The following is a 24,648-nucleotide window of genomic DNA, read 5'->3' on the forward strand; positions in this document are numbered from 1 at the left end:
TGTTCAGTACAGTTTTTGGAAATGTGTACATATGAGCTACTGCCAGTTTACATTACTTATTTAATAGGAGTAATTACTACTTTGTTGCTTTACTTTTCTTTGTAGGCACATGTACAGTCTGGAATGGGCCCTCCACACCACCCTGCTGCTACCCATCCTCCCATGATGCTGATGCCAGCACAGCCACCAGGTGGTCAAGGTGCCATCCCTCAGAGTGCACTGCCACCCATTCCAGTTTCCTCAACTACACACTTCTCCTACATGGCACACCCGCAGGGTGAGTAATGGCAAAATTAGCAGTAGAAATTCAGCATTCCATTGACAATTTGTAGCAAAGGTTTGACTTGTAGGCTTAGGGTAAAGCTAATTTAAGTAGATAAATTCTGTGGAATTTGGTACATCTTTACTGAATTTATGTTGCTCACACTCTGCTACTGACATTAAAAGGACTGGATTTTCTCCCTGACCGCGCATTAGCTAGGGTTGGGCAGTCAGCCACCTCTTCAACCAGGAAGGTCGCTGGCCAACCCTTCAAATGGCAAATGAAAGCTGGGACAACCTGGCCAATCTCCCTTCTTGTTGCCAGCAAGAGAGTAAGCACCAGGGACAAGCAGAATCTTTGCACCGATGCTGCTTTTAACTTGGGTCTGTGAAAGAATAGCCTATGCATGATATCAGTATGTAATACTTAAGCTTTGCCTGGCACTTCCCATCATCTATAGCTTGAAATGTACTTGTAAATTGCTGTTTCACTTGGAAGGAGTGTTTGTGGCCTTGGAAAATGGTGGGGAAGGAAGTGAATGGACAAGCCAAACAAAATTCCTGCTTGACTGTGTTTATGGAGTTAACTTGATAACTTAAAACTCTTTTCTCTTTTTCATCTCCCATTAGTACAAGCCCATCATCAGCAGCAGTTGTAGTCCTGTCCTACAGTAAGCGACAGGCCACTTGATGTCACATATCCTTCCCCGCCCTAAAACCTGGAACCAGAAGCACAGAGTACTAGAAATTGTCTTCTCATGCTAAACCATGTGCTGTCACAGAACATCCAGTAGGAATGTGTTGCTGAGTGATTCAGTGGCTGCTCTTGTGAGGAAGGCAAGATAGAATGGCGAGAAGGAACTGAGCGCCAAGTGGAAATTCTGGAATCAGTGTGTCCAATCAACAGCCTGACAAAATACCCCAAATCTGCTTTCTGATAACTGGAATGTATTTATTTTGCCTGACCCTTCTAAGTTATGAACTTCTCATGGTGAAAGAACTAATAAAATGTTTGTTCCTGCTGCAAGCCATCCAGATTTGGCAAACCAGAACCCTCTGCTTCTAACCAAACTTGAACTTCATCTTGTAACAAATTCCGGTTGTGAACTGGTGGATTATTTATGAATAGAGATTGCTGGAGGAGAGCACTGTCCCCAGACAGTGGTGTAACTTTTAAGTTAAAAAAAAACTTTTACTTTGTAGATAATATAAAAAAAAATTTAAAAAACAAAAAAATAAAAAGTTTTAAAAACTGATGATGTGATGTGATTGTGACTTTTTCTACACCTTTAATGGTCAGCATTGAATAGAAGATGAAAGTTACAGAATTAAAAATGCTGTTTGAACTACTTGAACCCTTTCTTTTAAACAGGCCACATACAGTATGCTCTGTAATGGTCTCTATCCATTTATCTCAACAAAAACATGATTATGGCATAAAAACAGAAAATGCTGGACATACTCAGCACAGGGCAGCATCTGTGGATGAGGATTATAGTGTAATTGCGTGCTGGGAAATGAGCTTTAATTAGCTAAATGGCCTTTTTCATCTTTATAATTTTCTTACATTGTTTAACCTCATGAAGGGATGTGGAGAACCAAAAGTAAAACTTCCTTGAACGAACCGTGAAGTTTCTCCTTGACTCCTGTGGGTAATCCTGAAACATTTACTTAATTATAAATCTTAACGTTACAATCCACACAATTAAATCCTAGCCTGTGGTAGACCAGTGGTTCGCAAACATTTTTGGTTGAAGGACCCCATTTCAAATGGATTAGTAATCACAGACTCCCAATCTAAATTATAATACTGTAAACTCATTTACATTTTTGATTGTAAAGTTCATCGGTGTCCTGTTAAAGGGATGTGCATGAAATTTGCAAGGGGTGTCTGATATAGTGAGCATTGATGCGATTGGTGATGTGAAAACTTTTCCTTACAGCTGAAAGGTAACCCTACAGGTTCAGCAACATGACTGTTGAATACTACACTATGTGACATATCCCTGTTCTTCCTAGAGTGGGATTAGATTTGATGGTTCCTGTTTGTAACACTGGCACAGTTTCAGATGTAACCTTCCACCCTGCCTACTCACAACTGCTGAGTTTTTTTTCTCCTACTTGGCTGTTTACTAGCCTTTCTGTGCTGGAATATCGCTGACACTGCCTGTTGTGCAGCATTTCTGCATCAGAACACCACCAGTGACTGGTACCATGGCTTTAGCCCGAGTAGCTGCTGTACTCAGTGAAGGAAACTCAGCTTGGTCGTCCTTCCAGATCCCTGAACAAGGTTGATGTGGCTCCTTTCTAATTGCTCACAGCCCCATCCCTGCGAATCCATTCTTGGTGTCTCTGGGGCCTGTTGGAATCCTCAGTCAGTCTGAGGCCCTGCTCATTTGGTTATGTATGCCTCAGACCTGGCTCCCACCTGGTAATTGCTTACCAATGTCTTGCTCTGTGAGTGCAACAGACCCCTGGGCCTGACATTGAATTCCCTGGTACGGGAGTTCTTGCCTGCACCACTTGAGCAGATGAAGGAAATCAAAATAATAGCCAACCACTGTGCCAAATTTACTCCGTTGCAGCAACGGGTCCCATGGACATTTCGCAGACCCGCTGGGAAGTCTTACGGATCCCAGTTTGAGAACCAATGTCGTTGTCAACATTCCTGATTATTTGGAGCAGTGTTCTGCGGAGTGTTATATATAGTATAAATATATATATATATATTTGTCTGTATAGTCTCCACTGCTTACAGTCCTTTGATGTGCCCACTATTTGTGTTGGATGGTAAAATCAAGAAGGCAAGTGACCAATGTATTTTTTTTTTAAAGCAAGTAGCAACTGCCTTTCTTCATTGTTAGCAGTTGCATCCAGAATGTTATCACTGAAATAATCTCACTTGAACCAGATGTGAACGACTCATTGAGACTGCTTAAAGACCTGACTTTGCCTGAAATCGGCACAGCTTTTTGAATCACTAAGTATAATGCAGAGCATTAATGTGGTACAGACATCTGACTGAGACTTCTTGGAGACCTAACTTTGAAATCACCACAGCTTTTTATATCAGTAAGTACTTACTGAACTACCCAAAATACTTGGTATGCTTAATACAGTGTAAGTGGTGCCTTTCTAATTAACTCCTATGGCAATGGCAAATGCTTAGCGCCATTTGCTTGATGCAGGTGGCTGTCTGTGTTAGGGTCTAGCTTATTAGGAAATAGATTACAAAAAATGGCACTGGGAAAGGGACAGAAACATATCAGCCGTGACTCTTGCTTCTGAGTCAGAAGCTTGTGGGTTCAGTTCCAGTACTGAGACGAGCACAAAAGCAGTACTGAGGGAGTGCTGCACTATTGGAGGTGCTGTCTTTAGATTGAGACATTAAACTGAGGCCCTGTTTTGCGTGCTCAGGTGGATGTAAAAGATCCTATGGCACTATTCTGGGACCAGGAGTGGTAGCATAGTGGTAATGTTACTGGACTATAACCCAGGGGCCTGGACTAATGCTTTGGAGATTAGTTCAAATCCCACCATTGCAGCTGGAGCAATTTAAATTCGACTAATTAATAAATCTGGAATCTAAAGCTAGTCTCTGTAATGATGATTGTGAAACTACTGGATTGTCTTAAAAACCCATCAGGGTTGCTAATGCCCTTTAGGGAAGGAAATCTGCCATTCTTACTCCCCATCTGGCCTACATGTGACTCCAAACCCACAGCAGTGTGGTTGACTTTTAACTTCCCTCTGAAATGGCCTAGCAAGCCACTCAGTTCCTCAGAGCAGTGCCCTCGGCCCAACCGTCTTCATCTGCTGCATCAGGGGGGCAGTGGCGTAGTGGTAATGTCACTGGACTAGTAATGCAGACCCAGGCTACTGCTCTGGGGGGCATGGATTTGAATTCCACCACAGCAGATGGTGAAATTTGAATTCAATTAATAAATCTGGAATTAAAAGCCAGTCTAATGATGACCATGAAATTGAAATCATTGGTAATTGTTGTAAAAACCCACCTGGGACTCCAGACCCACAGCAATGTGGTTGACTCTTAAATGCTCTCTGAAATGGCCTAGCAAGCCACTCAGTTCAAGGGCAATTAGGGGTGGGCAATAAATGCTGGCCTGGTCAGTGGCGCCCAATCCTGCAAAGGAATATATAAAAAAAAATGACGTGCCCTCCATCACAAAGTCCAAAGTGGGAATGTTTGCTGATGATTGTGCGATGTTCACGATCATTTGCAACTCTTCAGATGCTGAGGCACTCAGTATCCAAATGCAGCAAGACCGAGACAATGTTCAGACTTGGGCTGATAAGTGGCAAGTAACATTCACACTGCACAAGTGCCAGGCAATGACTATCTCCAACATGAGAGAATCTAACCATCTCCCCATGATGTTCAATCGCATTACCATCGCTGAATTCCCTCACCATGGACATTGTGGGGGGTTATCATTGACCAGAAACGGAACTGGAGAAGCCATTTAAATACTGCGATTACAAGAGAAGATCAGAGGTGGGGAATTCTTCAAGTATTTCACCATCTCCCTCCCCAAAACCTGTCCAACACACAAGTCAGGATTGTGATAAAATATTCCCCACTTGCCTGGATGAGTGCAGCTCCAACAACATTCACAGCTTGACACCATGCTGGACAAAGCAGTGCGCTGAATCGGCACCCTATCCACCACGTGAAACATTCACTCCTTCCATCACTGGTGCACAGTAGCAACAGTGTGTACCATCGACAATCTGCACTACAGCAACTCACCTGGGCGTTTTATAGCATAATTCCAAAGTCCATAACCTTTATCACATAGAAGGACAAGGGCAACATACGCATGGAATCACCACCTCCAAGCAGCACGCCATCCTGACTTGGAAGCTTGCTATGTGCCCTTTGGACGTCATGCTTTTTAAAACTGATGACGCTTCGAAAAAGTACTGGCTCTGAAATGGGTCTGGGTTGGGATGTCCTAAGGTTGTGGGCAGGCTTTGTTATAACTGCAAGTCTTTCTGTTAACTATGTACTCAATTTATTGCTCTGAAGTTATGCAGGCTTTCAGTTTGCAACTTGTTTGTATTCTGACAGTTCTACTGTACTTACTGCATTCAAATATTTAGGCTCCCGTAGTTGTCCACGTGATAGTCACTGACACAGAAAACCACTGAGTCTGTTTCAGTGGGTGCGTTTGTCAGAACGGACCTTGTAACTTCAAAAATTAATTATAATTATAGGATTTTGGCCCAGCGACAGTGAACAGTGCTGTATTTCTAAGTCAGGATGGCAAGGCACATGCATCTGTTGCCCTTGCTGAGGTTGCAGGTTTGGAAGTTGCTTTCGAAGTAGCCTTTGTTCTTTTATTGGGTGCCTAAGCACGTTAAGGGTGAAGTTTAAATGACAAAACTTGTTCAATATATTAAAGCTTTCCTAAATTTATGCAACTGACTCAGTTCAGGTAAATAGCAGAGGCATTCAAGAAGAAGCGAGATTAGTAATTGAGGGAGGAAGGAATAGTGGGCACTGCAGGGTTAAATGAAGTAAAGAGATGTGGGGAAGGTGAGATGTGGAGCATAAATGCCACCATAAATCAGTTGGGCTGAATGGTCTTCTTCGGTGCAATAAAACTATGTAAATTAGGTTAAATGATTTCAATATATAGTTCATTAGTTGTTTTTAGGCATTTGTTTCTGACCTGGGTTGAGAATCTTAGCTATATTATTTCTTGTTTGAAATAGGCTGCAATGGGCCTCATCACCTGCAGGTGGTGCAGAAAGAATGGCAGTTCTAGGGTATTATTTCACTTATGGTGACTCCTCCACAGCAACTTCAAAATATTGTACATACCCGCATGTTTATCTGATATCTTAATAAAAGATGATAATTTAAAAATATTTTGAATGCAAGTTACTATTCTGCATGCTGAAGGCATGCCATGCAGGTGATACCACACTATAGAGGAATCTGAGCATTTGAGGCACTTGGGGATGTTGAACAGAGACCAGAACTGCGACAGCATTTCTCCTGTCCTCACTTTCCACCCCACCGCCTTCACATCCAAAGGCTCATCCTCCACCATTTCTGCCACCTCCAGCATCATGCCATCACCAAACACATTTTCCTTTTCCCTGGTCAGCTCCGACACCTCGCCCTTTCCCATGCAATCGCAGGAGGCGTAATACTTGTCCTTTTACCTCCTCACTCCTTACCATCCAAGGCCCCGAACACTCCTTCCAGGGGGTAGGTGGTGGCATTGTCACTGGACTAGTAACCCAGAGACCCAGGGTATTTCTCTGGGGACATGGGTTGAATTCCAACACAGCAGAAGGTGGAAATTAATTAATAAATCTGGAATTAAAAGCTAGTCTAATGATGGCCATGAAACCATTGTCGATTGTTGTAAAAACCCATCTGGTTCACTAATGTCCTTTCGGGAAGGAAATCTGCTGTCCTTACCTGGTCTGGCCGACATGTGACTCCAGACCCACAATGTGGTTAACTCTTACATGCCTTCTGAAATGGCCTCGCAAGCCACTCAGTTGTACCTAACCGCTACACAGTCAATAAAAAGGAATGAAACCGGACGGACCACCGAAACCTAGGCACGGGAAACGGCAAAGCCAGCCCCGTTGACTCTGCAAAGTCCTCCTTACTAACATCTGGGGGCTTGTGCCAAAGTTGGGAGAGCTGTCCCACAGACCAGTCAAACCTGACAGTCATACTCACGGAATCATACCTGACAATGTCCCAGACACTGCCATCACCATCCCCAGGTATGTTCTGTCCCAACGGCAGGAAAGACCCACCAGAGGTGGTGGCACAGTGGTATACAGTAGGGAGGGAGTTGCCCTGGGAGTCCTCAACATCGACTCCGGACCCCATGAAGTCTGATGGCATTTGGTCAAACATGGGTAAGGTAACCTCCTACTGATTACCACCGACCGCCCTCCCTCAGCTGATGAGTCAGTACTCCTCCATGTTGAACACCACTTGGAGGAAGCACGGAGAGTGGCAAAGGCACAAAATGTACTCTGGGTGGGGGACTTCAATGTCCATCCCCAAGAGTGGCTCGGTAGCACCACTACTGACCGAGCTGGCCGAGTCCTAAAGGACATAGCTGCTAGACTGGGTATGCGGCAGGTGGTGGGTGAACCAATACGAGGGGAAAACATACTTGACCTCGTCCTCACCAGTATGCCTGCCGTAGCTGCTTCTGTCCATGACAGTATTGGTAGGAGTCACCACTGCACAGTCCTTGTGGAGACGGTCCCGTCTTCACAATAAGGATACCGTCCATCGTGTTGTGTGGCACTATCACCGTGCTAAATGGGATAGATTTTGAACAGATCTAGCAATGCAAAACTGGACATCCATGAGGAGCTGTGGGCCATCAGCAGAATTGTACTCAACCACAATCTGTAACTTCATGGCCCGGCATATCCCCCACTCTACCATTACCATCAAGCCAGGAGACCAACCCTGGTTCAGTGAGGAGGGCATGCCAGGAGCAGCACGAGTCATACCTCAAAGTGAGGTGTCAACCTGGTGAAGCTGCAACCCAGGACTACTTGCATGCCAAACTGCGCAAGCAGCATGCGATAGACAGAGCTAAGCGATCCCATAACCAACGGATCAGATCTAAGCTCTGCAGTCCTGCCACATCCAGCCGTGAATGGTGGTGGACAATTAAACAACTAATTGGAAGAGGTGGCTCCACAAATATCCCCATCCTCAATGATGGGGAGCCCAGCACATCAGTGTGAAAGATAAGGCTGAAGCATTTGCAACAATCTTCAGCCAGAAGTGCCGAGTTGATGATCCATCTCGGCCTCCTCCTGAAGTCCCCAGCATCACAGATGCCAGACTTCAGCCAATTCGATTCACTCCGCTTGATATCAAGAAGCGACTGAAGGCACTGGATACTGCAAAAACTTTGGGCCCTGACAATATTCCGGCAATAGTACTGAAGACCTGTGCTCCAGAACTTGCCGCGCCCCCCAGCCAAGCTGTTCCAGTACAGCTACAGCACTGGCATCTACCCGACAGTGTGGAAAATTGCCCAGGTCTGTCCTGTACACAAAAAGCAGCACAAGTCCAACCTGGCCAATTATCGCCCCATCAGCCTACTCTCAATCATCAGTAAAGTGATGGAAGGTGTCATCAACAGTGCCAGCAAGCGGCACTTGCTTAACAATAACCTGCTCAGTGACGCTCAGTTTGGGTTCCGCCAGGGCCACTCAGCTCCTGACCTCATTACAGCCTTGGTTCAAACATGGACAAAAGAGGTGAGGTGAGAGTGACTGCCCTTGACATCAAGGCAGCATTTGACTGAGTACGGCAACAAGGAGCCCTAGCAAAACTGAGGTCAATGGGAATCAGAGGAAAAACCCTCTGCTGGCTGGAGTCATACCTAACGCAAAGGAAGATGGTTGTGGTTGTTGGAGGTCAATCATCTGAGCTCCAGGACATCACTGCAGGAGTTCCTCAGGGTAGTGTCCTAGGCCCAACCATCATCAGCTGCTTCATCAATGACCTTCCTTCAATCATAAGGTCAGAAGTGGGGATGTTCGCTGATGATTGCACCATGCGTGACTCTTCAGATACTGAAGCAGTCCGTGTAGAAATGCAGCAAGACTTGGACAATATCCAGTCTTGGGCTGATAAGTGGCAAGTAACATTCATGCCACACAAGTGCCAGGCAATGACCATCTCCAACAAGAGAGAATCTAACCATCTCCCCTTGACATTCAACAGCATTACCATTGCTGAATCCCCCACTATCAACATCCTAGGGGCTACCATTGACCAGAAACTGAACTGGAGTAGTCATATAAATACCGTGACTACAAGAGCAGGTCAGAGGCTAGGAATTCTGAGGCGAGTAACTCACCTCCTGACTCCCCAAGGTCTGTCCACCATCTACAAGGCACAAGTCAGGAGTGTGATGGAATACTCTCCACTTGCCTGGATGGGTGCAGCTCCAACAACACTCAAGAAGCTTGACACCATCCAGGACAAAACAGCCCGCTTGATTGGCACCTCATCTACAAACATTCACTCCCTCCACCACCGACGCACAGTGGCAGCAGTGTGTACCATCCACAAGATGCACTGCAGCAATGCACCAAGGCTCCTTGGACAGCACCTTCCAAACCCGTGACCTCTACCAACTAGAAGGACAAGGGCAGCAAATACATGGGAACACCACCACCTGCAAGTTCCCCTCCAAGTCACACACCATCCTGACTTGGAAGTATATCGCCGTTCCTTCACTGTCGCTGGGTCAAAATCCTGGAACTCCCTTCCTAATAGCACTGTGGGTGTACCTACCCCACATGGACTGCAACGGTCCAAGAAGGCACCACCACCTTCTCAAGGGCAATTCGGGATGGGCAATAAAGGCTGGCCTAGCCAGTGACGCCTACATCCCATGAATGAACTGAAAAAAAAAGGTGAAGCAGCAATTTACTTGTACTTCCTGCAATTTAGTATACTGTATTCACTGCTCACAATGCAGTCGCCTCTACATTGGGGAGACAAAACGCAGATTGGGTGACTGCTTTGCGGAACACCTCTGCTCAGTCTGAAAACATGACTGGTCGCTTGCCATTTCAACACCACCCCCTGCTCTCATGCCCACATATCTGTCCTTGGTCTGCTCCGGTGTTGCAGTGAACATCAACATAAGTTCGAGGAGCAGCACCTGATCTTTTGATTAGGCACTCCACAGCCTTGCGAACTGAACGTTGAGTTCAATCATTTCAGAGCATGACTGTTTTTTAATATTTTAATTTTTTTTTAAACCATGTGCCTGTTTTTCATATAGACAGAGCTGCTCATTTTTCTTCCATTAACACTCTCTCTGGACTAATGCTTTCTTTTTCTTTCAACCCCACAAGCATTAACACACTCTTTGCCTTAGTCCCAGGACAGCTTTGTTATTTAATCTCTCCTGCCCTCTGCTCTATTACACACCTTCCCTTTTTGTTCTCTTCCCCACCAACTGCCCCCGTCCCCACCCCCACTTGCTTGAAACCTAATTCTTTTCCAAACTTTGCCAGTTCTGATGAAAGGTCACAGACCTGAAACTTTAACTCTGCTTCTCTCTCCACAGATGCTGCCAGACCTGCTGAGTATTTCCAGTACTTTCTGTTTTTACTCCAGCTGTTAATGTCAGCTCAGTTGGTAGCACTCTTACTGGAGTCAGAAAGGCCTGGGTTCAAGTCCCACACCAGAGCTATAAGCGCATAATCCACGACCAGCTGATGCTCCAGTGCAATACAGAGGGAATGCTACATGATCAGAGGAGCCGTCTTTTGGCTGAGATGGATGTATATAACCATGGCACTGTCAAAAGAAACGGAATATTCTCCTGGCCACCATTTATCCTTTGTTTGCACTGTCACCATGTAACAACCTCTTACTGTTGGATGCACATAATGGGCAATATCCTACATTATTTTTCCAATATTCCAGTATTCCTACATCACCTAACCTCATTCCTGATTGCATTGGTTTGGTTATGTTGAAAATACATATTTGGTTAACTGCTATGCATCCAAATAAGCAAGAAGCATTGCAAGATTTTTAAGTACTTGTATAACTCCAGTAATGAAGACAAAATAAGACCACTCTTTTTATTTTGGGAAAAATGCAACAATGTACAATAAGTTACTACAGTACATATAGACAGTTTGCAGAAAATAAACTTTTTTGCAGTGTTTGCAAAAGGATGGGAAAACATGAAAATGCAGTTTCTATCAAGATAGCAACCATGCATTTAATAATCTAGCAGCTGAGTGTCCTCTACATCTCCATATCCAATTAATACAACTCCATTATGTTAAGTTTCCAGCAGAATCTACTAGGTAGAGAATTACCAATAATGGTATACTTGAACTTTGTTTTACTAACTGAAATAGGTACAGTATACCGGTCTTCAAATGTACAACAATCTGAACATTGATTTGTTAATACTGAATGGTCACAGGTGAGCATTTCTGTAATACCAGTGCTCCACGTAAATTTAATCTTAAGAACAAGTGATCTAGAAGAGTCTGGAACATATATCTACATGGTAATCCACCAGTTTCAAACAAAATTAAGTACAAAGTTTTCAATTGTATACAGCAATCATTATAGGAAACTATGGTATTTCAATGGTTAATGATTTGAATTTTTAAAATCAGGGTGCTCTATTACATAATTTTTTTCATGCTCGTAACTTTTTTTTTTATTCGTTCATGGGTGTGAGCGCCAGCATTTATTGCCATCCCTAGTTGCCCTTGAGAAGGTCAAATCGTCCAATTACAAGACTGTAATGAAATATTTATAAATTCAAACAATAAACAGTTCAACTACCACATTTTCTTAAGCTTGCTGTATAAATGTATTCTTTACATTATTTATGAATTCTATACGATAGCATTTTATCTCAATGCCTCATTTCTATGCACAGAAAACCATACCTATGGTGCGACTGAAATTCGACTTAAAAAGGCTAACTTTGTGCAATGGTTGGAAATGTAGATGATCAGCATTGAGCAGGAGCTTATAGTTTTCTGAAACTTGAGGCACATTTCATAAAAAATGCAAGGCAAACTTTTAGAAAGAAATAGTGTTTTGTGAACCTACCATTAAATTCTACAATTGTTATGCAGTGTTCAAAAATGTTTGGCACATGCAAATTAGTTGGAATCTGCTTTTCTGATAGGAACACATTTTGCCACAGGTTTAAGCCTTATAGGTTGGTGCAGAGAGAGGAAAAAAGAAACAATCGAAAAATAGAATTTTTTTCACATTTTTAAAATCATCTTCAATTCACTAACTGAAGGAATGAGACACCACACTCCATTTTCTAGATCAGAGCAGTTAATTAGCAGTCATTAACAATTACCACAAGTCAAAAGGTAATTATGCTATTAATTACTTCTGTGGCAAGTTTAAGGGCCACTTTATGTGCAAATTCAGCAATTTCTGATTCACAATTCACGGGTTTTCTCACTTGCTACTGGCTGATTTGCATATTAACACCACATGTGAGTCACATTTTTTTTTAGCAATTCTCACCCCATTGTAAAGTGCTTGTGATAAAAGATGGAACAACTGAGGTGGTTTAATGTTATGGTCGCTAAATTAAAAGTTTGAAACTTTTTTTCCAATAAAAAAAATCTTGCCAATTTTCTCTTGAAAGAAGTGACTCCTTGGAGTATTGTGCCATGGGCATTGGTCACTCTCCAATCTGTCAGCCAAGTAGCCACTGGCTCACATTTTGCTGTACTAGTGCTGGAGAGACCATGAGCACTCACCATTGTTACTTAGTGAAATGGACAGCAACATCTGACCTCTGCATATGTGCAGTTAAACGTGAAAATATTTATGTTGCTGCTCTTCCACAGGGTGTACTATTGCAGTCTTCACCAATAGAATCAACAAAGATTTGACATGATGTTAATCTAATTCCCCTCTATGCTCACTGTAAAGACCAATGAAAAACTTAAACCTTGTTCAATCAGTACACTGTTAAAGACTCAGTTGTACCTAAATGATAATTACTGTTAACAACCTCCCTGGCCCAGAAAAAATAATTTTACAAGTCTGGAGTCTCATTCCTTCAGAAGGAAATTCAAATATTGCAGAATTTTTAAAAAATTATTTTTTTTAAAGTTTGTGTTTTGCTATTTAAATTTCTCCCATAATTCCATCTGTATGTCCTATTTTTAATTTCACTTTCTGTACAATAATTTAAATGCAATTTCTATTTCCAGCTTTGCTATCTACGAGAATTCTTCAATCTGATTGAGTGATCAGTCTCCTTGCGTTATTCACAACATATCCCCTGTAGAAGGTGCCAATTTCAAACTGATGTCTGAAAAGAGGAAATCTGCACTGTAGAGCCTGATAAGTCAACTGAGCAATGGTGCAGTTAGATTTTTTTCCAACTTGTTGGAATGCTGCATGTTTATAAATATTACTTGCACTGTGACTGCCATGAAAAAGCTTAAAGTGGGGCACCACTACTGTGAATACTTCAGTGCCAATTAATGCGTATTTAAGCTAATTCTGGTACACAAATAATATTCCACTTGTAAATTGCTCTCTTTTGTTGGATAGCTCATAAGGATTGATTGCAAAACTTTTGATGTTTAAAATTAATGTGATTTTGCAAAAAAGAGAGATTGGTTCAATCTCAAAATGGGTCCAAACTACAATTTTATGGCTTGTAATGTTTATAGTTTCTGAACATCCCTGAGTTCTTTACCATTTTTTATCCAGTGGTCTCTACCTAACTGCAAAACTCTATCATGACCACAGGCAACCAACTGTTGCATCATGAAATATCCAAAATGGAGTTTTGACCGATTCAAAAAAAAAAATCAAGGTGTTACCTTGAAGTAACATTTTGAGCAGGAAAAATTGGCACTTATTTTTGTGAATAAACATTCTGCTAATAAGATTGAGCAAGACAGTTTTATACTGTAACATTACAATCGATGAACTAATGTTTTTTTATGTAAGCTAGCATGATATTGCACAAAGGAGATCAAAGAATATGCTGTTTAAAAGGACAAGGAAGATTAAACAATCTAACACACAAGGTGTTATTTTGCTGCTCAAGTACAGCTCTGTGTGTCTTAATATGTCCCTTTGAAACCACAAGGTGTAATTGCTGTGCCTTTCAGAGTCAATGATCAGCTAATTGATGTTAGGCAGATAGATCATCAAGTCACTTATCAGTTACACTGGCTTTCTTTTTCCGTTTTGACCCAGAAATTTGCAAACATGATACCTCATATATAACAGACATTATAATTAGTCACAATATTTCTTCTATCACTTTAAGTATAGGCAAACTTATTCTGACCTAGACAAATTTACTAGGAAAGATTGAGTCAGGTGACTGGATGATTCCTCCCATGATAATTGGCTCCCAGCCCTGGTTCTCCATTTTCTCAAGAGCTCCAGCACACCATGATGAAAGATTTAAAAATAATGGAAAAGCTCCAAGAGAGGTGCAAATATTGGAAATCGTCAACATTTTGAAACAGTGGTTCTTACAATTAAGATAATACATTTTAAGTTTCTCTGCTTGACTCTATTTTTTAAACAGATATCAAACAATCTCTCCCAACCAATATATCAGTTCCACAATATTTACAAATCCTTAACTGACTTGATTACACAAAAAGCCAGACTTCTTGATAAAAGATCATTGACCTGAAACATGAACTCTGTTTTTCTCTCCACAGATGCTGCCAGGCCTGATGACTTTCCAGCATTTTCTGTTTCTGTTTCAGATTTCCAGCATTTTCTGTTTCTGTTTCAGATTTCCAGCATCCGCAGCATTTTGCTATAGTAAGCCAGACTTCTTGTCTGCAACCTAAGCTCCAGGTAAATCCATCATTCTTTACACTTCTTGCCTTAAAGACACATATACCTGCATTCCATTTTATAGGTATAAAACCCCTGCCCTTCTAAGACCTACAGGGAGCAGCAACGCAGGAGATTTACTGATGTAATTATATACAAAACAATGTACCTAATCCCACAAAGGGAAATTCTCTGCAATTATCATAATGGAGAATAAGACGTCAGGTTGCACCCTGTAATTTTCTATAAATTCCCAAAACTATATCACCTTAGTGTTCACAACCCCACTTAACTACTGGAGTTACTAAACCATACGTCAAACTGTCAGCCTTTAAGTAAAGAGGCAAAAGCACAGAAAAATTAGGTGCTCCTAATTACAGAGGTTTACTTTGACTGAGACTTGTAAACCCAGCAAAATGGTTGCAAGCTTGTTTTTAAATGCAACAAGCAGTAATGCCTGCATTGTCAAGGAGCATTACTGCAGTTCAGCAATTAAGTTAAAGTATTTTCTAAAATAATTTTAGAAAGGTTAATGGAAAAAACAGATATTATATAAAGAAATATGCTTTAAACATTATATTCAATCCATATACAATTTGTACATAAGCCAAATGAAAGAAAAAGCGTTTTGTATCATTTTAATCAAAAGACACAAGCCATGTCTTTTAAGATAAATTGAAAACAAAGCTATACAACTTAATGCTGTAAACAGGCCCTTCAACAGGCCTAATAGTAGAAGAGACCCAAGGTTTCTCACCCCCGCCTCCTACCCTATCCTGAAACAAAAAGAATACATTCCACTTTTACAGAAAATCTGAAAATGTTTCAGTGTTGAAATAACTTTGATTATGATACAAGTGAAGACCAGATTTGTCTTCTGTCATAAAATCAAAGAAACATATACTGATTGTCAATGGCCCGTGAATGACCTCTGGCAGCTGATTCCATTTCATAGTCTGAGTCTCGTTGGCGCCTTGTTGGCACAACCACTGAGCCACTTCGCCGCAGGCCAGCAAGAGATTCCTCGGGAGGGGGCACCGTATGGAACACCTGTTCTGGTGCTGGCCTGGAAATAAGAGTTTCCGATATGTTGTAGCTGGAAGGACCTAAGTGAGCAAGACTCGGTTCTGAGTTCCAGCGATGGACGGAAAATGGCAACACTGATGCATTGGTTGGTGGATGAGATCCTTTGGAAACAAAACAAGATATGAATCTTAAAACAACGTCTCGCAAAACCCTGCGCTTGAAATGACAAGTCTTAACTTTCTGCAGTGAGTTTAGTATGTATCTACCATGCAAACACTGCAGTTTCACCACATTCAATGCACGGTAATGGTGTGGCAGACTGCGAGATGCCATTTTTACGAAGCTAACCACAGAGTGCACAACTCGGACAGCAGATTTTCGATACTGACATTTAACTGCGCATCTGCTTCTTGCCTGAAGTAGTTGTATTATTTAATAGCCTCACCGTGAGTTTGACAGAAAAAGCTGACCTATTACCTACAATCTATATTGGCCTTGCCTTGCTCCTTGAAGCTTCTTAAATATGATTTTGGGTGAAAATGTCTTACATACACAGTGAAGGAAGAACTAACAGAAAAAAAAAGGAAAGGCCAGTTACTTCTATATTGTCTCTGGCAGACTTTTACGTTGGGGCAGAGGCCCCGCCCACTGGCCAAGAAGTTAGGGACAAGCCTGTCTCCAACGTGCCTGGACACCAGGCCATAATTTTGCACGAGCCAGGGCCTTAACAGGCCCCAAGCAGGACTTCTGCCCCTCTGAGACAGGAAGTCCCACCTCCAAGAGCTGCTGGCCAATCGGTGGGCTAGCAACTCCTCTGTGAAAGCAGCAGTGGCCACTGCTGGGACTGCACCCATCCAGAAGAGGACCAGGGATGTCAGCCTCCATAAAGGTGAGTGGGGTTTCGGGCCTCGCCAGGGACAATCGGCTGGGCCCTGGGGAGGCAGTGGGCGTCCTTCAGGAGGGCAAAGGGAGGCGTTCCAGCAAGGGGGGGGGGGTGCAGGGGGAGATGGGTGCTCTCTGTAGGGCACAGAACGCCCAATCAGGAGGGCCCACACCCCTCACCAACCCCCGCCCAGGGCCCACAAGGATCAGGTGCTAAAATCCTGCCCGCCGCTGGTAACATACCAGGGGCAGCAGGAGGAGGCCCTTAAGTGACAATAAATTGGCCACATAAGGGCCTCAATTGGCCTGGCATGAGCGGGCCATTTATCACCTCCCCAGCCCCTCGTAAAATTGCAGCGGGGGCGGGAAGATGACGAGAACGGCACCCTCCACCTCCAGCCTGCTCACGTGGGGGTGTAAAATTCCGACCAATATTAAAAGATCTTTACTAATTTTTGAACATTGTTACACATTAACAAGAAATGCTCCTGGCACTTGAGTGCCCATGAAATAAGACTGTCATCATATGCAACAAAAGGTATTAACTTTTATTATCTAATGCCAGTTACTTTATCTTTGAAGACCAATCCAATTCCTGGTAGAAAACTGTCAGTGTGGCTCAACGGCACCAGTCATGTATTGCAACTGCTCACCCTCAACTTCTGTTTCCGCCAAAATTTACAATACTGCTACCACACGTGAGGGAGGCTATTTGGCTCATGTAACTCATACTTCCATAAAAACTTACCAGGAACTATCTCAGCCAGATAGAGAGAGCCTCCAGGAGTGGAGGGGAAGAAATTGTGGAAGGTGGGGGCAGAAAAAAATAACAAAGATGAAATCAACAATAACAGCCTAAAACCTTTTCATTCACGTTGGCAGCTGAAGAAATGGTTCATTACATTATAAAGCATGTTTGAAAGTGACAAGCAGCATTACAGATCCCAAAATGAAAGTTGAACATGTAGAACAGCATTTGTGAGACAATGCTGTAAAATACTAATAATGTTCTTCATCTCAAGATTTAAACAGCAGTAATAGGTTTTAGGAAATAAATGCAACCATTTATCATTTTGTAAATCTGTGGCATAAAATGTTTCAAATTTCTAGCGAGAAAAACTGAGAATAACTGCTGCAGTTTGAACTGGTGGTACTTCTTTAGCAAATGAAGTTGACTGAGAAAGAAAATCATTTTTGTTAAACTTACTTCAGGAAAGACAGCAAATGCTGGCTGCAGACAGACTTTAAAATATGATATGCTTTCACTCAGTAACTTTACAAATTTGATTTTGGGAGCCAAGGTATTAAAAGCAAGCTGTGTTGTGATACACTGGAATCCAAATTCACAATCTGGTTAACTAAACATGCCAATTGGTTGCAAATTCCTGACCTACTTATGACTTCTACATCCAGCTCCAAATCATTACAAGCCTGAAAAGTATAATAAGTACCCACAAAGCTCACTATTAATAGTAGCTATACTCAAAAGCAGAACACATAAACAACAGATATATTTCTGTAAATTGTGCTGAAAACATTTCTGCATTGGAATGCATCTGAAATGTAAACAAAAATGCATCAATGATAAAAGAACAGGAAATTCTGGAAATGGCAGGTTTTTATTTCTGTTTTTAGTTTCAGTTCCAGCATTCACAGGAATTTTGCTTTTGTATTAATGCAGCAATAATTCCCGGGCAGTCTCCATTTTGCCAACCCTGGGAAATTTAGTTTTTCTTTTATGTTAGACCTAGCATTTACACCAGCAAATGCCAGAATCTTCTCTAGTACAAAGCTAACTTTAGCACTTAGATTAGATTAGAGATACAGCACTGAAACAGGCCCTTCGGCCCACCGAGTCTGTGCCGACCATCAACCACCCATTTATACTAATCCTACACTAATCCCATATTCCTACCAAACATCCCCACCTGTCCCTATATTTCCCTACCACCTACCTATACTAGTGACAATTTATAATGGCCAATTTACCTATCAACCTGCAAGTCTTTTGGCTTGTGGGAGGAAACCGGAGCACCCGGAGAAAACCCACGCAGACACAGGGAGAACTTGCAAACTCCACACAGGCAGTACCCAGAATCGAACCCGGGTCCCTGGAGCTGTGAGGCTGCAGTGCTAACCACTGCGCCACTGTGCCGCCCCTTCTAGATGACTATTTAAATTTTAACTTCCAGTGTGTCTCAAACTGTTGTCAACGTCCCTTTCCTGAAAGATCAGAAAAATAGCAACAACTGTGCTGGGAGTTGAAGGGATCATTAGCAATTCACCTCTGGGGTTCAGTGGCTCCTCTGCTGCTGAGGCTTGTAATGGGAAGTGTAGGAGATGTTATTTGTGGAGGACAGGCCAGGGCTGAATAGTGGTGACAGATATATATTCTGCTATGTCTTCCTTTACCTCAACTGAGAATACCCATCCATCATGGTTGACAGGACCCTCGACCGTGCCCATTCCATTTCCTGCACTTCTGCTCTGACCCCATCCCCTCCCTCCCAGAAGCACGATAGGATTCCCCTCGTCATCACCTTCCACCTTACCAACCTTCACATTTACAGATCATCCTCTGCCATTTCCACCACCTGCAATGTGATACCACCAAGTATATCTTCCCCTTCCTTTTCAGCATTCTGAAGGAACCGTTCCCTATGCGACACCCTGGTCCACTCTTTAATCATCCCCTCCCCAAGACACCTTCCTGTGCAACACCTGCACCTTTATTTCCTCCATTCCTACCGTCCAGGGACCCAAACACCCATTCTAGGTGAAACAGCGATTTACTTGTACTTCTTTCAATTTAATATACTGTTTTTCCTGCTCACAATGCAACCACCTCTACACTGGGGAGACCGAACGCAGATTGGTTGATTGCATAGCATAACACCTCGGTTCAGTGTGCATGACCCTGAACTTCCGGTCGCTTGTCATTTTAATTTTCTGTCCCACTCCCACTCTGACCTCCTACACTGTCCTAATGAAACTCAATGGAATCTTAAGGAACAGCACTTCAATTAGACACTTTCCAGCCTTCCCGACACAACAATTTCAGTTCAAAATCATAGCTAGCTTTTTTTCAGACAGCAGTTGCTGGCGATGATTCTACTTTGGTCATTTTCAGCTCCTCTAGACCCATCTTTAATTTCTTTTATTGTGCCATTATCACCCACTTTTGCCTTGCGCCATCATCCCTTTTCTCATTTAATCCTCCCTTCCACCCTACCACAGATCTTCCCTTTTGTTCTTTCCTCCCCTCCTGCTTTCCCTGGCTCCTGTACTTGCTTAAAACCTATTACATTTCTAACTTTTTCCAGTTCTGATGAAAGGTCATCAACCTGAAACGTTAACTCTGTTTCTCTCTCCACAGATGCTGCCAGATCTGCATATTTCCAGCATTTTCAGTTTTTATTTCAGATTTACAGCATCTGCTTTTGTATAAGGTAGCATGTACTTGGTTTGTGGAAAGCATAGCCTTGATGGGTCGAATGCTATCTTATCATGTCCCACTAAACACTTTAGAAAATGCCGTGATCAAAGGTGAGTGCAAATATTGATGAATAATTTTGCCACACTGCATCAATGAAAATTTACTGTTGTGTTCTACACTCCTACCCAGTAATGGAAGACTTTAAACGGTTTGAAGTGTTTATGTATGTCACTGGTATTTAAAGCACTATTTTTAGACATTTTAACTTCTGAGAAACGGGTGATTAGTATTTTTTCTAATAACAATAATATTGGTCAGACACATCATATGGAATGTTACAGTCCCATATGTGTGAACAGGACCAGTCTCTACTCTGTGCTCATCAACCATGTAAAATGTGACACTGTGAGGAAACAGCTTTGTAAGTTTCTCACAGTTCCAAATCAAGAACTATGAACTATTTCCAAATACTGACCAGCATATGATACAAACATATTTTAACAAGTAGTTTTTAGAATTTTAATTTTCAACCCAAGAAATTACTAAGGAGAATGCGACTGTTTTCTTTGCTTTTCACTCAACTTTTATCATCTTGTTTTTCCTTTTATTTAAGAAGCATGTTCTTTAGCAAAAGAATATTGCTACAACCAATTAAACTGTAGCTTGAATGGCAGCAAATTCAAGTGAAAGAATGTCATTGAGTATTCAAAGACTGATAGCGAATGAAAAACAACCCCTACAACTTACATTTGCATACGCACTGACAGGAATTGGCAATTAAGGATTTTTCCACTGTTATGTACAAATAGACCTGCAATGTCAAACTTGCTCAGCAAGTTTCTGATGAGATAACTTCCTCCTGCAGGGAAACCAGCATTATGATAGTGACAATCTGGCAGGAAATGAAGACAGGGAAAGTAATAAAATTCAGACCAAAGTAGTAACTTTCTCTAATTTTATCCCACATGTCCTTTGCCTCCAAGTGTGTCTTCAGATGTATCTTCAATCTGAGGAATTTGCAAGCGCAAATGGAGCCAGCAAGTTAATTAAGGGGAGAGATCAGAGGAGCTCAAAACATAAGGTACCCCATGAAATACTCCAGAAATAATTCACGTTGTTGCTAAACCCACAATTACCATATTTTCACAAGTTATCATACTGCCTTTCAGAAAGATTAGAACAGATACAACTTTTAAATCATTTCTGTTTCATCCCTCCACTCTCCTTTAAGTGCATATATAGGGCACCTTGTTTTAAATTTGGAGTGCTGCACTTATGGGAGAAATGTGCTAAATGTCTACCATGGATTTAATATTGTTTTTACACATAAACATATCCTCTGTAACACATTGTTATTAATTTTTCTCCCTCCTTGATATTGCCCCTACCATATGTCATAGAATCATGGAATAATACAGGACCAAGGGACAACTTTTTGTCCATTAAGTCTGTGCCAACTCTTTCAAACAGCAGTCCAGTTAGTCCCAATCCCCCGCTCTTTTCTCATACCCCGGCAATATTTCCTCCTTCAAGTTATTATCTAATTCCTCTTTGAAAGCTACTATTGAATCCACCACCATTTTAGGCAGTGGATCCCAAATCCTAACCTCTCATTGCGTATAAAAGTTTTTCCTCATATCGCCTCTGGTTCTTTTGCCAATCCCCTTAAATCTCTGCCCTCTGGTTATCAGCCCTTCAGCCATTGAAACAGTTTCTCTTTACTTTATCTACACCCCACATGACCTGTCATACCCAGGCCAACATGGAAGGAGCCATGTTTCCACCCTCTGCCCATTCCATTTTATAACTAGCCACTAGGAGCTGTCTGGGAGTGCCTCTCCTCCCCATGGTTTGGTTGAAACAAACACTGTGTTAAGAATCACAGGCCTTGTACCACTTGGAAGACCTTATTAATTACACCAAGATATTTTCTGTGCCAACTGAAATACAAAGAGAAACAGAGCCAGGGCACAAACATAAATTACAAATCGTAAGAGGTTCCAACATGTAAACATTTATCGCATAGCTACAGAATGTCTGTGCTTCAGATAAAATTCTCAAAGAAATGGCTGAGTATGGTTTGACTGTTCCATGTTCATATGGTGCCAGATAGGTTACAAATACCTGTCTGTATCTGGTGGAGGAAACATGCCTGTCTGTAGAGAGACTGCACTGTCAGTTATTTGCCTCCAAACCTCTATAGCTTATTGGAGAGAACATCTCTTGGCATTTCTTCGCAGACAAAGATTTTGGGACGGTTGTAGTCATTGGTTGCAGACCCACTGGTGGCTAGTCAGGCCTATCCGTGACCAGCAGATTCTCCCACAGCAGGTACAAGTGAAGGTGTAGTCGCTGCTGGAGCAATTTGATCTATGCTTCTCCTCCTTTTCTCTTTCATACTGGTTCTTCGCTCACTGTCAAAGGTGTCTGTCGCACTCCCGATGTAGCATCTCCAGGCATCGCGATCAATGGCCTGCACTTCGCACTGGCGACGGTTGATGTGGCTTCTTCAGGGAGTCCTGAAAATGTTTGCGTGGGGCCCCTCTTTTCCTTTTACCACTGGTCAGCTCTCCATACAACACGATTTTGGACAGGCGACTGTCATCCATCCGGGCAATGTGACCCGTCCAACACAGTTGGCTTTGCAGGAGGATGGCCTCAATGCTGGTGATGTTGGCTATTTCCAGGGCTTCAATGTTTGTGATGCGGTCCTGCCAGCGGATCGGAGAATGCTACGGAGGCAGCGCTGATGGAAGCGCTCTATAAGGTGTATATGACAGCAGTATAGGACCCATAACTCGGCGCCATACAGAAGGGTGATGAGGACTATGGCTTTGTACACTTTGAGTTTGGTCTGTGCTCTGAGGCTGTGGTTGCTCCACACTCGGTGAGAACATAGCAGCAGTAAATACTGACGTCCATTGTCTTCTGACTGTTTTTGTGCTCAAAGCAAGAGACATTAATGCTGGGGAATTAACTACTTGCCCAGTTCAGGCACCTACTGTCAGCACCAGCTCTCCCTTTACTCTGTCCCAACAATGTGCTGCAGCTCAATCTCCAGAAGTGTATTCTCTACTGCACAAGTGGTTTTCTTACCCCATTTTCTACGTGCCTATCCACCTGTTGTTAGCAATAAGTGACAAATTAGGGACAGTTTTGTGCTGGAGGCCTGTCCTGCAGGAGCTCGACGGAGAATGTCTAAAATCATTTCACACACATCTCTTAAAGAAATGGAGACTTCCATTCACCATTTAAAGGAAAAGTAAACTCCTGATCAATGTGAACCCAGAAGTTATACTATTGTCCAATTATGATTTAAATAATCCTTTAAATAATTAATTACTACAGGAGATAAGTGATTCACAAATCATCGCAACATTAAAAAGTTGTTTTCCAATCTGCAATAGTTGCATGTTATTTTAATTTGAACTTTCATGTTTGAAGCTGTTATTTGGCATTACTTCACATGTTGCAAGAGGCTGTCTTTAAAGCTTTGTATGTTGGGTAGAGGGGTTGGTTGGCCACAGTGTGCCAAAACAAAAATTTCAGAGCCTTTATTGATTATATTTTCTCCCCATTTCATTCCTCAAATACTTCATATCGTCGTTCCGCTTCAAACAGGAGAATGCAGCAACCTGGCCTGCACTTTGGACTTCTCCTCAATACTGTACTGTAACCCCTTCCCTGACATCTTCCACCCTTCCTTCTCCTCATCTACCAAATGTATATTCACCTTATACATTGGCTGAGTAGTAGCGAAACTCACACAATGAAGGTAGTAACTTTAAAGGCCAGACTAAACTCGGGATTGAATACAAACACTTCAGATGCATGTGTATTAGATTAAGGGGTTAAGCTTAATAAATAATCTTTTATAAGTACAGCATTTATTCTACATTTTAAACAGACACATACATGTGTTTCATTGTAAGTACTTTAATTTTTAAAATAATTTTCTTTAAAATACTGCAGGCCAGATATTTAAACCGTTATTTGGTCATTATTTGCTTCAATGTGTGATTTCACTGTTAGTGAGCTTGTTGTAATGTTACATTATTTTATCTGAGTATATAAAAGGATCAATCAACAACTTATATTTATATAACACTGTCAATATTATAAAACATCCAAAGGTGCTTTACAGGAGCATTATAAACCAAAGTATGACACCGAGCCACAAAAGGAGATATTAGGTTAGATTACCAAAAGCTTGGGCAAAGAGGTGTAGGAAGGGTATTCCAGAGCTTGGGGTCTAGGCAACTGAAGGTGCAGCCACCAATAGTGAAGCGATTAAAATCAGGGATGCGCACAAGAGGCCAGAATTAGAGGAACGCAGATATCTTGGAAGGTTGTGGGACTGAAGGAGATTACAGAGATAGGAAGGAGTAAGGCCATGGAAGGATTTGAAAACATGGATGAGAATTTTAGAATCAAGACATTGCTTGACCAGGTATCAATGTAGGTCAGCAAGCAGAAGAGTGATAGGGGAATGGGACTTGGTGCGAGTTAAGATACAGGCAGGAGGTTTGGATGAGCTCAAGTTTATGGAGAGTAGAATGTGGGAGACCAGCCAGGAGTGCACTGGAATAGTCTTATACGGAGGTAGAAATGGGCAGTCTTGGTGATGGTGCAAATATGAGGTTGGAAGTCCATCTCAGGGTCAAAAGTGACA

The 24,648-nt window shown here is 42.2% G+C and overlaps 2 protein-coding genes across 14 annotated transcripts in view; one reads left to right on the forward strand and one right to left on the reverse strand.

Moving 5' to 3' along the window:
• Positions 1 to 1,463, forward strand: part of atxn2 (ataxin 2) — a 103,909-nt gene extending 102,446 nt beyond the window's left edge. For all 8 annotated transcript variants that reach the window (XM_068054942.1, XM_068054943.1, XM_068054944.1 and 5 more), the window contains 2 exons: positions 106 to 277; positions 892 to 1,463. In XM_068054942.1, the coding sequence (XP_067911043.1) occupies positions 106 to 277; positions 892 to 920 (201 nt within the window). In that variant the 3' untranslated portion in view covers positions 921 to 1,463. The remainder of the gene's footprint in view (positions 1 to 105; positions 278 to 891) is intronic.
• Positions 1 to 24,648, reverse strand: part of sh2b3 (SH2B adaptor protein 3) — a 286,946-nt gene that overhangs the window by 97,218 nt on the left and 165,080 nt on the right. For 5 of the 6 annotated variants that reach the window (XM_068054951.1, XM_068054954.1, XM_068054952.1 and 2 more), the window contains exon 8: positions 10,886 to 15,819. The exons of the other annotated variant lie outside the window; for it this stretch is intronic. In XM_068054951.1, the coding sequence (XP_067911052.1) occupies positions 15,521 to 15,819 (299 nt within the window). In that variant the 3' untranslated portion in view covers positions 10,886 to 15,520. Of the gene's footprint in view, positions 1 to 10,885; positions 15,820 to 24,648 lie in introns of those variants that run through there. 6 annotated transcript variants of the gene reach the window in all.

The sequence above is a fragment of the Heterodontus francisci genome, chromosome 23 (assembly GCF_036365525.1).
Source record: "Heterodontus francisci isolate sHetFra1 chromosome 23, sHetFra1.hap1, whole genome shotgun sequence".
In the NCBI taxonomy this organism is placed as follows: domain Eukaryota; kingdom Metazoa; phylum Chordata; class Chondrichthyes; order Heterodontiformes; family Heterodontidae; genus Heterodontus; species Heterodontus francisci.